We start from the raw sequence: 16,692 nt of genomic DNA on the forward strand, positions 1-16,692 counted from the left end.
AATTAATGCTCCAAACAAAGGTGAGATGTTAGAATAAGAAATAAAATTCGCAATGTCAAGTTTCCACCCAAAACAATCAGAAGGATGTCTCGTATTACTGCAAGAGGTCCTCCTTAATATTGTGGGGGTAGGAGTGGACGGAGGACTAATATCACCTGAGAGTTTTGAATCAAAGGCGAATGATGTAGGTGTCTCAAGAGTTAGAAAAGATCAGGACAAGAGACTTATTGACACAATAGACTCTATTCCCTCTGTTTGCTTCTTCCTCCATGTATAAACCCTTAACTCACCTTCAGCCTGAATCCCACCGCATCTGGATTCAATCTCCTCAATTTTCGTCTCCTCGGTTGATTCATCCTACATCACAGGACATAGAATTGATCCCACTTGCACCACTCCATCACCAATACTGCTCCCTCTCTTTTGCCTCGTAACTCCAAAGACTGTTGAGTCACCAAAAGGTAAATTCACCTCCAGAGTGTAGAATGGTTCAAACTCTCTGAATGACACACTCATACTCACAAAGAGTCTCTTCTCAATCGGGCTCTAGCAGACATAACCCTTCTGAGTAACAGAATAACCCAAGAACACATATTCCACAGCTCTGAAATCCAAATTCTTTACAGATGATTTGTTTCCTTTCACAAAACATACACATCCAAATACCTTCAATAGAAGGATCCCCTATTATCTCCATTCAAAACATACACATCCAAATACCTTTAATAGAAGGATCCCCTATTATCTCCATTCAGCATCTAACAAAGAGACTTCCACTCCAGCACTTTTGAGGGTATCTTGTTAATCAATTGAGCGGTTGTCAGACTAATTGCCCACATAACTGTTGTGGGACATTCATTGTCATCCTCATGCTCTGGGCTACCTCTAGAAGATGTCGATTTTTCCTCTCTACTACTCCATTTTGTGTAGGTGTGTATGGGCATATGGTTTGGTCTTATATCCCTTAAGCTGGCAGGTAATCCTCAAATGTTTTGTCAATATATTTTGTCACATTATCATATCTTAGTGCTTTCGCAACTACACTATATGTCTGTGATGTATGAATGTTTATTCAAGCAATCACCTTAAAGAAATCTTTAAAGCAAGAAATCACCCGACTCTTCTGCCACATCAAGTAGATTCAGGTAACACGAGAAAAGTAAACAATAAAAGCAACAAAACAACGATAATTAATCACAAAAGAAGTAGGACAAGGTCCCCATGCATCAGAAAGTATCAAATCAATTACAACATAACACCTCTTCCTAGAGCTGACATAAGAGCTCCGAGTGAGCTTGCAAAACTTACAAGCATCAAACACCAATTTCTCCTTATTTGTCTTTTCATACATAGATGGACACAACAAGACTTGGTAAATTAAGACTAGAATGTCTCATATATTTGTGATGTAACAGTAACTCATCCTCAAAGTTCCTCCCAAATTCTCCTATTGCAGTCCCTTCCACCATTGATGCTAGAGCTAAGTCCACTCCCTCGAGATCCTAATACCAGAGTTTGTTATGTCAGGCTCCCGTCCCAAGTGTTCAGCCCGCCCCTTTCTCTTGGAAGATCGCCTAAGGAATATCAAAAGAAACAATGCATTTTAGCTGGAGAATAATGATACTAATGAATAAGAGGTTTGCTGGAAAAGAAGCATGCAAAATATTGAACAAAATCATATGATTGGTACATCTCATTGTACCCTTACCAACTACAAATCGTGTTGTACCATTAGCGGTCTGTATACTCTTTGGTACTGCTACATGAGTGTATGAAGAAAACACTTCGGCAATAATTGTAGCGTGACAAGAAACACTAGAATCTATGATCCATTTTGATGATTTTGTGATGGATATAGAGGCAAGTATGTCACCAGTACCTTTGTTGAAGCGAGCATAAGTGACAATGTTACCACTTGATGTCGATGGATTTGAAACATCCTCAGCTCCATCTTCCGTTGCTTTCTGCTTCCTCTTCAATAGCTCCAGACACCCATGATCCTCACTAGTAAAGATCACACCTCTCTCTCTCGTCCACTGCTACCATCAGATTTGTTCGGTAGCCCCCTCTTCCACTTTTTCAGCCCCCACGAACACGACCACGGCTTCCACCTTGTCCACATCCACTTGTCTCTCTCTCCTTAGATGACTTATAGCAGACCCCGCTCAGATATCCAACTTCACCACAGTTGTAGCACTTGCGAGTCTCCCACTCGATACCTAACGTACCTCTGCTAGCAGTAGCCAATGTTAATCGTGCACAAAAAAACCCACTTGGTTCAAACTGTAGCTTTATGTGACTCTCCTTTATGTGACTCTCCTCCTGTATCATCGCAGCAATGACCTCATCTAGTGTAGGAATAGTCGCCTGAGTTAGAAGAACTGATCTCCTTTGGTCAATGGTAAGTTTTAAAGGAGTCAGAATCTCATAGTTCTCGTCTATGCAAAGTTCTCTCCCTTCTTGCGCTCTGACATAGGCGAGAAGTGATCAAGATCTTGCCACAGCCACTCCAAGTCTATAGAGTACTCATTAATCGATCTATCACCCTGAACCACTGCCTCTACCTCACGTTGAATCTAAAACACCCTCATGCGGTTCTCAGTCGCAGCATAGGTTTTCTTCAGCTTCGCTTAGATGTCATTCACCTTCTGAATGCCATCCATTGATCTCGTAATTGACAGAACCATCGAATTGAGTAATCAGGTGTAAATCAATGCATGTGTTGTTATCCACTCATCCCTCTCAACATTATCAATCTTTGGCATGACCCTTGTCAGGTATCCTTCTAATCTCTTCCCTACTAGAGCAATCTCGATCCAAGAAAACCAACTCAGATATGTGGTCAGTTCATCGAGCTTCCGATCCACAGAAAGGAGATCTAGTCTAACCTGCATCGGAGCACGTGCTGAGATAGTAGCTTCCGTCGAGATGCTAGCTCCCTGAATGAGCTCGATCAAGACCTCAGAACTTCAAGATCTATCTTCCCTAAAGTTTCAATCCTTTACTTCTCGAACTCTCTCCGTCTCCACGAATCCTCAATCACCAAGATAAATCTAGAGCCCGCAGAACACACGACTTGCTTCTGTCCGGCACACAAGACCACACTGCCCAGATCTTCTTTCCCGCACAACAGAGCCACATTGTCTTTTCTATTCCGCAAGACAGCCGCCTTGGATAGCTTCTTCAAGTCAGTCTTTTCTGTGTCGCTAGGATAGTCACGATCGTCTTTTCTTTTCCGCGCTTGGATTCTAACAGAGTCATGATCTTTCTGTGTCCCGTCGCGCTTGGATTCTAACAGAGTCGTGATCTTTCTGTGTCCCGTCGCGCCTGGATAGCTTCTCCCGTCGTCTTTTCTGTGTCACTTGGATAGCTGAAGGGTCGAGCAGCTTTATCTGCTTCCCATGTCGATCGCACGACAGAATCGATCGCCGGTCCACTGGCAAGTCTCACACGACTCTGTCGATCGCACGACAGAATCGATCGCTGCTTCACCTAGCAAGCCGCAGTTTCGTCGTTGCCTTCCCCGAGAGCCGCAGTCCCGTGCTTCCCAGTGAGCCGCAAGCCGCAATCGCGTCATTGCCTTACCAGATAGTTGTGATCCTGTAGTTGCCTTCCCAGCGAGTCTCGACTGCTTCGCGATGACGAAGCAGAAGGAAGTACGCACCCGGTCGCGGCTGCTTGCAACGATCACCATGTCGATCTCGATGATGACAGCTGCCGACTGGTAGGGCTAAACTCTGATACCATACAGAAATTATTGTCAAAAAAATCTACTTCATTTCACTCATGATGAGCTTTAAAGAAAATCAAGAGTGGAAAATCTATAAGATCTGATGATATTCTAATTCAAGTGTGAAAATATTTAGGAGATTTGGGAGTTTCTTGGCTTACTAAACTCTTTAATATTATTTTAAAAATTAAAAAGATTTCTCAGGAGTGTAGGAAGACTATTTTGGTCCCATTTTTAAGAATAAAAGGGATGCACAATAGTGTATAAATTATAGAGGAATTAAATTGAAGTGTCATGCTTTAAAATTATGGGAGAAGGTAATTGAACATAGGTTAAGACGTATTACAAAGATTTCCCATAATTAATTTGGATTTATGACAGACAGGTCTACTATAGAAGCTACACATTTATTGAGAGGTTTGAAGAAGAAGTTCAGAGAAAATGAGGATCTACATATGATTTTTATTGATTCAGAAAAAGCTTATCATAAAATTTCAAAAGATATCCTTTGGAGAGTTCTTGAGAAGAAAGATATTGATGTAACTTATTTCAAGTCATTAAAGATATGTATACAAGAGTTGTTACCTGCGTTCAAACAGAAGGAGAATTGACCGAATATTTTTCTATTTATGTTGGTTTACATCAGTGATCGGCTTTAAGCCCATATCTTTTTGCTTTAGTAATGGATGCTTTTTGCTTTAGTATAGTAATGGATGGTCTTACTGGACACTTACAGGAGGATGTACCATGGTGTTTTCTTTTTGTTGATGATATCTTTCTCATGGATAAGACGAGAGAAAAAGCTCAACAAAAACTTGAATTATGGAGGTCTACCTTGGAGTCTAAAAGCCTTCACTTGAGTAGAACTAAAATTGAATACATGGAATGTAATTTTAGTAGTTGTAGCTCTAGTGACAGAAATATAACTATGGATGATCAAATTATTAAAATATGTGAATGCTTTAGATATCTCGAGTCAATTATTCAAAGTGATGGTGAGATTGATGAGGATGTTATTAGTAGAATTCAAATTGGTTGTTTGAAGTGGAGGAATGCTTCGGGTCTATTGTGTGACAAAAAAGTACTGCTTAGATTGAAAGAAAACTTTTATAAGATGGTGGTGAAACCTGTAATGCTCTATGATGCTGAATGTTGGCCTTTAAAACAGAAGCATAAAACTAAGTTAAACTAAGATAAAGTGTTGCTGAGATGGGAATGATTAGGTGGATGAGTGGCTTTACACTTAGAAAAAATATGAAATGAATTTATCCCTGATGGGGTTAGTGTAGCTCCAGTGACGGACAAAATTAGAGAGTCGTCTTAGATGGTTTGTTCACATAAACATCGACTATCTAATGATCCGATTAGAAAAGTAGATGTTTTAGATTCAACTTATGTTAAGTAAGGCAAAGGCAGACCTACGAAGACTTTGGCATATTGTATAAAAAATGGTCTTAATTTATTAGAATTAAATGAAAATATATTAGAATATAAAAAATGGTCTTAATTTATTAGAATTAAATGAAAATATGACACTAAATAGGCACAATGGAAGAAAAGGATTCATGTAGCCGACCCCACTTAGTGGGATAAAGGTATTATTGTTGTTGTTGTTGTTGTTGTTGTTGTATTTCATTCATGATGGGCTTATATAGAGTCTTACAAGGTATATTTACAAATAAATCCCTATATTTCATTTATTTACAAATATGACAATACATTAGATACAAATCTCAACACCATCTCATCCAATTAACTAAATAAAACAAAAAACTAGGGAAAGAAGAAAAAAGGGAGAGAGACATATGCGGAATAAAGCAGAAAGAAATTCGATATTATAGTCATGTTTATCATGTAAATTTAACTTACCATTCCAAAGCATAAAATCAAGAGGAAGCAATACAAAAAAAAATCAATTGAATGTATGCTTTAAGAGATAGTAGTCTTAAAACTCAAATATTTCAGATAATATCAAGCTTATCACATTTCTATACCATCTCAAAATTTATTCCCCATGCGGTAGTTCATATGCATCTTATTTGAATCACATCAAGTCTGTAAAATATATAAGTTGAAATGTCCTTATATGCAAATAAAAGGTGTGCTTCAGTCACATAAATAATTCGAGGCTTATTTAGGAGTCATACTTTCAACGAAGAAAATTTTCTTGAATAACCGCTAGAATAATGACATTGTAAAGCAGGTCAAAGAAATGATTCAATACATGAGAAAATTCTGTCCCTGTACATACAAATAGAAGTGTAAATCACCTGAGCAGAAGAAAGAACTGAAGGCGAGAATCTAACATAACGTTGACTGCCATAAACTGATGCACTAACGTCAAATCCACTGCCTATTTTTCCTTGAGCTAAACAATGAGCACTTTGAGCTATAATATGCACCATATCAATATTTGACACAGCTGCTTCTTGTTCAGTCAGACAATTAGATGAAGATGGAAGTTTGACTAGCCCAAAGTAATGAAGGAGCGCCGCAACAACCGATGTAGTCATTGCTGCAGATGAGCCTAATCCGGTTTTCGCAACTTCAGGTTTGAAACTTCCAGAAACTGCACCATTAGAATCTTCGACATTAAATGTAATAGAAGAGAAGGATGGAAGCGTTGCCAATGTTTCCTTTGTCAAAGGTAACCCCCGTGCTTCAATCTGAAAACTAAACCATCCAAGTTAGGCAAATTCATGAACTGCTCAATAATATAAGGTAATGGGAAATTAAAATAAAGAAAGCTCAAGGCAACGGATAATAAAAATTCAACAATGAAGCAACATAAATATAATTAACAGCAGATGGCACCGGTTACCAAGCAAGTACGATTTCTTATATAGTGTAGAAAGAAGGCACCATACATTCAAACATGTACAGTATTATGCACCAAAAAAATACTGAATACACCTAGGCAGTAATAGTAAATCTGCAAAAGAATTAGTTAGAAAGATCTAGTGTTCTAAAGTTTTAGGATGAAATTTTAAAAAGCAAATAGAATGCTCTTTTAACCCAAAAAAGAAAGAGAAAATTATAGTTCAAAAAATCAAGCATAGGCATTGAAGGAGGGAGAAGAGGGAGGAACTCCATGAAAAATGATAAACAGTTCCCTTAAATAACTTGGACTTCGAGCACACTCAATTAGCCTAAAAAAAAAATTTCATTCATCAATCAAACAATGCAAAATATTGGCCATCAATCTCTAGTTATATAACCAATATTATAAGGATATGAAAAAATATTAGAAGGATTCCATAAACTTACATCCAAGTCTCAAGCCTACAATTAAAGTATTCCATTAACTTGTGAACATTGGATGTTTTCCACCAACAGAAGTTCAAAACATAACAAAGCAAATGCATATTTTAAAAGTTGAAATTAAGTTGGCCATGTTGTACAGATCCGAATGTTAGATAATAAAAATTCATTAATTTAAGTGCTATATAAATAATACTAATAATAATATATATGGCGATAGTAAGAAAGATAAATTAAAGAATCGCTATATTAAAAAGATGACCGGAATGACATTTACTGAATATAAGGTAGTTAAAAATAGACATGAACAATTTGAGCATACAATGAAAGGTTAAAAAATGCACCCAATAGGCAAGTAGATAAAATATGTGTAGCAGAATGTTCTGCCAAGAAAACAGCAGGACAGCAAAGAGAGAAAGGGAAAAGGATGAAAACCGCAAAGAAGAAATGCAAACAAGAACACCGAGAATTTACGTGATTCGGTACATAAGACCTACATCCACGGGAGGGAATCAAGAAACAATTTACTAAGACAATCTTGAAAGGTTACACCACACAAAATCAAGGACGAACCAATCTCTTGAAGCTCTCTATCAATTTTGATCTCGATACAAGTTTTCTTAGTTCCAAGCTCTCTATCGATCTAGATCTCGATACAAGCTTTCATGGTTCCTCGCCTTGCTCTCAGAATTTATCTCTCCCTTAACCCTCTCAACACATATAAATCATTACATATACAAGATGACTGGTTAAACACCTTTAAATAGTCAAATGAATGTTGTACTCATTAGCTATTTAAACCTCCTTATAAACGCGGCATTGTCTTAGTTCTCATAATTAGGGGTCACCATAACAAATCTCCACCTTGACTTCCAATTACAAAACTCTATAATAGAGATTCCCTTCACCTAGCCCTGAGAGGTTTGAGCCGTTGTCTCCCTTGACACTTCCCTTAGAGTCTTGTCACCCAAGCTCAAGATTATCACATTGTGCTCTATCCAAGATGTTGTTTTTTACTCTCTCAGACATCTCGGCCGGCAATGCCGCAGGCCCCTGCATTGCTTCTGCGACACCTTGCTGCACCAACAAGGCTCTCATCTTGACTCTCGATAAGCCGAAATCTTTCTTTCCAGTGAATTTCTCGATGTTGAACTTAGCATATCACATTGTCGTGGCTAGAATTCCCACAGGCGGCGTCAATTGTAGCAAAATCTGTTGCCAAGAAAGCAGCAAGACAGCAAAGCGGAAACGAATAAAGGAAGAAAACCGTAAAAAAAAATGTGCAAACAAGAATACCGAGAATTTAAGTGGTTCAGTCCATAGGACCTACATCTACGGGAAAGAATCAAGAAACAATGCACTAAGACAATCTTGAAAGGTTACACCGCACAAAATCAAGGACGAAACAATCTCCTCAAGTTCTCTATCAATCTTAACCTCGATAGCTTTCTTGATTCCAAGATCTCTATCGATCTTGATCTCGATACAAGCTTTTTTGGTTCCTCAACTTGCTCTCAGAATTTCTCTCTCCCTTCTCAACTCATATACATCATTACATATATATATAGACCAATGACCCATATAAGATGACCGGTTAAACACCTTTAAATAGTCAAATGACCGTTGTACCCATTAGTTGTTTAAACCTCCTTATAAAAACGGTCTTGTCTTAGTTCACATAATTGGGAGTCACCATAACAATATGTGTCGAAGGATAAGAAAGCAACAATGATAAAACTTTAAGATAATACGAATAGAATTTATTCAAAATGATTTGTGAATAGGAAGTTTACACCTAAACTAGCATGTCATAGAAATAAATGGACATTAAGAATTCATAAAACCAACTCCAAACAGTTGTGTAAAGGCTAATGATAGAAGTACCTGCCTACGGTATGAATAGAAGGCATTGCTTCCTAAGATGGTAATATCAAGACCTGCAAGAAATAAAATAAAATAAAATTAGTTAGATGAATTCATGATTCAAAGGTTCTTTACTCTTGACAGTTCTAACATGCATACTTAAACTATCATATATAACAAACATTGCCTTGCAGTAGAAGCTTTTGTAGCACATCCTTCTTCTCCTTTTCAACAAAGATTTCCCTAGCAGCTGCTACCGCATATTGCACTGCATACTCAACAAAAGGGTTCACAGAATTCCTGAAATAGTACAACATGAATTCCAAATGCAAACAAAAAAGATCATGTTAAATTTTGTAGAATATTGCAGAATAGAGTAGACATTTGAAAAGATTTAATTCCTATAACAAATTATACAAGATGATATTCCAACAAATATTGCATTAAAAAACTAAGGCTACTTCATTGATTCAAACTAGAATTGGGATAGATTTCAAATAGAGATGAACAAAAACAATTCATAAGCTTAAAGAAGTAGCACGAATTGGGATAGATTTCAAATAGAGATGAACAAAAATAGCAAAGGTGCTAGTAAACACGAATATAAGTACTAAAATTTGCTGATGAAGGCCCAGCTGTTTTGATTATAAAAGCAAAATGATATCTCACAATTTGATATGTGCAGAAATTTGAGAGAAACTATAATGCAAATGATCCTCTCACATGGTTCCATGACTATGACGAAAACACTTTTAAAGCAATTGCTCTACGAAGAGTATTCCACAATAAATCATTACTAATACAGACATTACCATTATTAATACCACAAAAAATTAGAAGCAGCAAGATTTGCCTTGTAAATGACCACTGAAATCCACATAAGATGAATAAAACAAAATCTTCATAATGGAGAAAAAGAACTTTGAGATGAATAAAACAAAATCCATAGGCTGGAACTAAGAGATCTAAGAAAATCCTACAGTTTGCAGGAATGAAGATACATATCCTCTTAACTAATCAAAATATTATGTTTGATTAACACAAACACGTTGCGGCAAGACATTATCATGAAAAATGAATGCCAGGAGCTAGAAATATGACGCCTAACTGCAAATTCATAAAGAAAAAAAAACAAGAAACTAACAGAAATTATATCAATACATTAATATGTAAACCTTACTCCATTACATGCGCAAGAAGGAAAATTTTTAAATCCATGCATCTTAATTGTAATCACGAGTACAAAGACGATAATTTATTTTATATTTTTTCGCAAAACTAAAAGAATAATAACGATGTAGAATAATTTGATGCAAAACTGAATGCAACTCTATGAACTTGCCTTGAGGTAGTGCACTGAAGCGTTGATTTCTTAAGTGATAGTTTGTATGTGGCCTCCCTATGAAGTTGCGGGGATGAAACTTTCACATCCGTCCAAGACTGGGAGAGAAGGGGTTATTAGAAGGAAAAAAAGTTAAAGGAAAATAAAATCACAAAAGAAAGAAATTAGCAATCAAACATGAAATTCTGTCTAATAACATGAAGATCTCAAATACAACGCGCACAAATATGGTTGCACATAACTTCTCCTCAAACTTAAATTCACCACCAAGCAGAAGATCATGGATGAACAAAGATAAAATCATGATGTAACCAACGGAAGAATGCAGCACTCACCCATGCCCAGCTCTTGGGTTCAATCTCTTCGTACAGAGGCTTTACTATTGCATAGAATCGGGCATTCGTGCTAAGGACGAGCCCAGAATTGGGTCTATCCAGAACTAGGTATCCGCCGGTGATGAGAACCTTCCCGGGAGCCGATGCAACACTGAAAGTAGTGAACAAGGTCTCAAAATCCGTTATATAACCTATTAAATGAGACATACAGCTAAAATTTGTGAGAAATACTAGAAATCTCACACTTCCATTAGTTTCCTCCGGCAAACAACAACCGAGATAACAATGATCTACAAGCCTGCTATCTAAACGAAATTCAAAAAACATGCTTCCATTAGTTTCCCAATTAGCTCTAATCGCGACTGTATCGCGAGGGTTTGGTAACGAAGGCGATGGTTCCGCGGTCTTGGGGCAAACTCGGAGGGGAAGGGGCAAGGGACAAAACCGAGGATTTTGGGCAGAGAGGGAAGAGCCTTCGGGGACGATTCCGGGAGAGAAGTGGTGACGTATGTGGCTGTCAAAAATAGTGTGTTTTAGGCTCGAATTATCTCGTTTTCGGTCAAATAATATAAATCAGTTTTTTTAATTAATTTAACCGGATCAAGTTTGAGCCGAACACCGAAGATAATATATAAATCGGGGTGAATATAAAGATACTATTCACAACTAATTTTAAACATGAACTATTCTTGAATAAATTGGACAAGTTAAAAGTGGGCTCGCCCAAGCTCGACCCTAGTTGTAGGAGAGGGTTTCGGGAAGAGGAGAAATGTTTGTTGTTTAGATAAGGGTGGACTTGCATTTCATTATATAGAATATAACAAAATTTCTATGAATGTAGCTCAATGAGGGGGGTCATTCAGTAATGTTCTCAGAAAAATACATTGAATGTTACCAAAGGAGTATTAATACTGACTCGGAGTATGAAAACTGACACACTATATATGACTACATGTTTACTCATGCGTGGACGCATGAGTCAGAAGTGAATTGTGGGGAAAGATAAGAATGTCAGTTTCTTTAAAGATGGCAGAGCGCCAAGGGGAGCAAAATTGGATCATGTACACACAGATGTAGATGTATGGGGATCTTCTCCAGTGGCATCTCTTGGAGGCTCTAGTTACTGTACAAAGGTAAAATTTATTGATCTACCAGAGGCCACAGTGCAGGGAAGTGATAAAAGTGAAGAGAAGAGTGAGTCCGGGACACCCATTTTTATTGTCCACAGACAGATAGTGGAGAACCACAGAACTATGAAGAAATCTTGTAAAATGAAAATTCAAGCAAATTGGAGCTGACAAAACTTCCACCAGAGAAGAAGACATTACAAAACAAGTGATGAAAATAAGTGGTATAAGACTAAATTTGTTTAAAAGGGCTTTCAGCTGAGGCAGGATATTGCCCATGCAGTGGAGAGTTGTAAGCAAATGTATGAGTAACTCAGGAAAGAACTTGGAGGTACAAGGCTATGTTGACGTTGATATGTTGATTAGGGGTGCTACTCTTGAAAAATTGAAGTTGTGCTCGACTTCAGTTGGTCTTCTAGCGTGATGACAGGAGCCATGAGTTGCAGAGGTAGAGGAAAGTGGAGAATATCATGTTTGAAGGAAAAGGCCGGTACAATCAGCAGATGATGCAGCCCATAAGTGGTGCAGTATGTATCTCAGTCTTCAAGTGAGAAAATTGTTAAATATATGAAGCCTGTGACTTACTTACCTCACCTACCGCGTCACACCTACCTCTCTCCCACCTACCTCTCTCCACCTACCTCTCTCCTGTTTTCTTTAAATAACCTCTTTTGGTCTGTCATAAGTGCTAAGTCAAGTCCTCTTGAGAACTAAGAGAGAGAAAAAAAGAGAGAGAAAAAGAAATAAAGTTTTTCTTCTAAACGTTGAGGCGCTCGACGGTATAATTTCTTGAAGTACTAAAATGCTCTACAGCTCTGTGGACGTAGACAAATTAATAGAACCACGTAAATCTGTATGTTATTTTCTAGTTTGCAATTTCTCGATCCGATTTTTCACTTTATTGCCGTCTTTTTTTTTAGAACAATATTGATATGCATTTCACTCTTAATACAAGTTTGCAAAGATTAATAAAATTCCTTAAAAGTTATTTCAATTTCAAAAGCCTTAATATTCATGTGTGCTTCGTCGCTTGTCTCTACTATTTTAATTTCTAGTGCACGGGCTTAAGTTAAATTAAGTGTCAAAATCCCTCATCTTCAGAAAATTTGCATGTGTTTTAAAACTCTAGAAGAATCCTATTTCTATAAGTCAAATTAAAAAAATAATGTTAAATCGTATACAATCTCAAATGAGCTACAATGCCTAAGGGTAATGTCGTAAGTCCCACATTCAGCTAGTATGAGCCTTCTTCCTATAGTGATTAGGGTTGACAAGAATGAATCTTCTTCATTAAACTAATTTGATCCCCCTCTTCACTAGGAGGAGTTGACAGGATTGGCATTTAGTAATGTTTGAATCGTAAGATCCAGTTAGACATCAAATATCAATACTCCAAGGATTCAAATTCTCTGGCGCTGAGTGTGTTTATCATGAATTTCAACCGGAGATTCTATTCATGAAAATAAAATTTCAAACCATAAAATCTAAGGAAAAAATAATTTAAATAAAAAATCAAATTACTAAAATGTTAATGAGTCAAATTCATCCATTCTCCACCATCATTTATTAGGGTGGAAAAATCTAGTGTAAACTTAATCTTAAATAGAGCAAATGTAATGCCATTTATATTACTAAATTCAAACTCAAAATAACATTGTGCTAGTAAATACATGGTTTAAATCCTCTTTTTACCTCATTTTGTTGTCAAATGACATCATGAGAAACAGTTACAACTAGGTAACTATGATCGGATGTTTGCCCCCAAATAATATCAATATATTATGGTCACTGCTATAACCTATATGTTTCTTAATGGTTTTTTGCTCCATTTGAGCTATGAATCATAGGATATATTTGATAGGTTTCTAAAGCCCTCTATGAGCTGAGGGCACCTTAGATTAGTCCACTTAAACCAATATTCATTGCATGTCTACAAGGTTTTCTTAGACATAGCAATTGATGATTATGAGAAGGATTCATCTATCAAGTTTGGTTGATTATCCTCCTTGACTAAGTAGGTCGGTGACCACGACATCTCGAGATGACATAACCATAGAATCTTGATAGAAAACATCATTATTTTCCCCAACATCCGCTATGAGCTCATAGTGATAATTTTGTAAATTTTAAATCTTAAATATGTTATTGTATGTGCTGAGTTGTCGACTGCTTAATGACTAGCTTTAATCAAAAATATTCTCATCTATTAAATTTTTATTCAAGATTGATTTTAGAGTTCAATTTTTTTATCTTAAAATTATCGAATTTGCTTTGAGATTGCAGTAAAAGTATATCTATTTTTTAACTTTTATGTTTTTTGAAAGCAATCTGATAATTTTAAGGCATATTCTAAGAAAAATTTGAACAGGGTGTTCTAAGAAAAATTCCTATCCTCTAAAGTGTCAATGATACTTGCTGGTCACTACAAATTTCCTAAATTCTAAATATCAGTGCTCGTGACCCACAACTCATACAAAGCTGTGGGAAACAAAACATTTTAATTAATTCCTATCAAATCTTATATGAAAGTTCAAAGTAAAAGACACCTTAAGATTTATTTATAACAAGGAGAGGGTTGGTTAAAAGTTAGGAAATCAACACTCTATTTTGGGAGAGGAGCCTTAGGACATCACTTGGAAAACCTCTCCATTTCTTTGGAGGCCTCTCCCCTCCTTCAATCCCTTTTTTTCTCTCTCGTTTCTTTATTACTAGTAAAATTTTAGTATAGCCCATGGAAAAATCTGAATTCAATATCAATATAAGTTTTGATATAGAATATAACAGAACATGGCTCTATAGATTGTTAAAAAGACTACAACAGTAACGGGGAATACCAATAGTGTGTTATTTTCTTATGTACATATTAAAAACATATGATGGTTCTCAATTAAAAAAGAAATCTTAGGCATTGCATATATGAATAGTTGAAAAATAGTGTTATGTAAGCATATTAAATTTAGTTAACCTTATATGTGAAGAAAATTATTATACTTATTATTCAATTTAATTATACCGAATTTGGGCATCTCCTTTGACAACTACATCATATCTCCCACGTTTGATCACCAGGCACAAAAGAAGTATTAACTAATATATCTATCTTTGCTGCTAAAAAATTTTTGGCACAACTTATTTAAAGACGCATTTAAAAACATGCTGCTAAAAATATTTAAAAAGTGAATAAAAATATTTTAAACCACTGAAAAATACATTTTCAGTGCTAACAATTGCCGCGATTTAAAATCTGGCTCAATGAATATAAAAAGGGTTTTTGCTATCAATGACTCAAGGAACTGAACCTGATCTACTCTGATTCCATGTTATATGAAGAGTAGAACATATAAAGGAGAATAATGTTTTAAGATGGGAAAGAGCGGCAAGCAGAAATGACACTTGTATGGAATATTTTTTTTTATTTTTTACTGTTTTAAATCTATGGTTTGAACCTCTCAGCACCATAAAACTTGCATTACATCTCAATTGCTTCAACCCAATAATATAATATGCAACCATTAATATATTAACTATCTTCTCTAACGTCAACCCTAACTTTGACATTATTTCTTTGTTCTATACAGGTCCTCTGGTACTAAATTTTTCTTTTGGTTTTTCTCCTTAAGTAATACTGCAACATGGTTAAAATAATTTATGGACATATTCTAATATGTTTTAATTTTCAATATTCTAAGAGCTATTCATAACTTTGAATGTGCGGTGTAACATTCCCATAATAGTTGTTGTGCAACATTTATAAATCATAGAATCTTTGTGCCTCGCTATTTGGTGGCCTATTATCAAGCACATTCTCAGCAAACTAAACGTGGTTTGCATTGAATACCATTTCTTCAAACTTAGTAGGATCATATTCACTAGAAGGGACAGAATTTGACAAAGCATTAACCTGATTATCCTGAACTTATGGTTCATACTCTCAATGTGCAATACAATATCAATAGTTAGGTTTAAATCCTTTACAATACAAATCTAACTTGATTTCATAATGTGTTAGAAATATTTGATTCTTGTGCTTCGCACATGGTCATCGAAACTTACCCATTAAAAATTTAAGAATTTGTGATGCCACTTGCATGAAATACTGGACAACATTCAATAACTTATTAGTGAGTTATTTTCTTTCTGGAAACTATCTATTATGCATATATGATCTTACAATTTTGATACCCATTAGCTTAATATAAACTTAAGGACAAAGAAGTTTAACACATTAGTTAAATATACCATTTCATATGTAAGTATGAATGTAATAATTGGTTCACATAACGTGCATCAATGGGTCATAATCATAATACATAGGTATGTATTAAAAACTTTTTTGGTTAGGAAACCTACAATGAGTTTGGATTTTAATTGAGTTGTTGATAGAATTAATCCAGAAAACCCTTAAGAATGACATAAAATAATTTTAGTTTGGTTATGAAGTGTTCCACAACATTTCAAAGGGATTTTATCTACCAAATGAGTTTATGGAGCTAACACCCATCAAACCTATCTTTGATGTGAACTCATCTTGACTTTTACTGCTTAAAATTGAGTGAGTAAAAATTATTCGACGAGCCTAAATCATTGCAGAACATATAATGCACCTCATATCCTTGATATCACATATGTCATACATAAAAATATCATATTTACATACATAGCACTCAAATTCCTAATATAACAATAAAAATAACAAACTTAATCCCTTCTTAAAATTATATATTTTCGTGCATAAGCTTAAAATACCAAATTGTTATGTATATAAATATGAAACTTTAAGTGCGAGTATGTAAATACAAAAGAAATGTGTGCTGGGCATGTAAGTTTCCCACTCATTAAGCAGAAAAGTCGCAAAATTAAGTATATGTAAACACATAGGAATTTAGCTGTATGTATGCAAATCTTCATAAACCTAAAGAAAAGGGGGGCTGGGATTTATATAAATATCACACAAATCTGATGTATTTACAGATCTCATGTCTGAACTTTTATATTTGCACACATAGCAATCAAATCTTTAGTACCAGACAAAAA

General features: G+C 35.7%; 1 protein-coding gene across 2 annotated transcripts in view; it reads right to left on the reverse strand.

Annotated features, from left to right (window-relative positions):
* The window catches only part of LOC110026364 (phosphomevalonate kinase, peroxisomal), a 32,556-nt gene extending 21,502 nt beyond the window's left edge, over positions 1-11,054 (reverse strand). For both annotated transcript variants that reach the window (XM_020727268.1, XM_020727267.1), the window contains exons 1-6: positions 10,775-11,054; positions 10,532-10,682; positions 10,197-10,294; positions 9,042-9,154; positions 8,876-8,928; positions 6,001-6,396 (exon numbers count right to left, since the gene is read on the reverse strand). In XM_020727268.1, the coding sequence (XP_020582927.1) occupies positions 6,001-6,396; positions 8,876-8,928; positions 9,042-9,154; positions 10,197-10,294; positions 10,532-10,682; positions 10,775-10,782 (819 nt within the window). In that variant the 5' untranslated portion in view covers positions 10,783-11,054. The remainder of the gene's footprint in view (positions 1-6,000; positions 6,397-8,875; positions 8,929-9,041; positions 9,155-10,196; positions 10,295-10,531; positions 10,683-10,774) is intronic.
* Between the last annotated feature and the right edge of the window lie 5,638 nt (positions 11,055-16,692).

The sequence above is a fragment of the Phalaenopsis equestris genome, unplaced genomic scaffold (genome assembly GCF_001263595.1).
Source record: "Phalaenopsis equestris unplaced genomic scaffold, ASM126359v1 Scaffold000369, whole genome shotgun sequence".
NCBI lineage: Eukaryota > Viridiplantae > Streptophyta > Magnoliopsida > Asparagales > Orchidaceae > Phalaenopsis > Phalaenopsis equestris.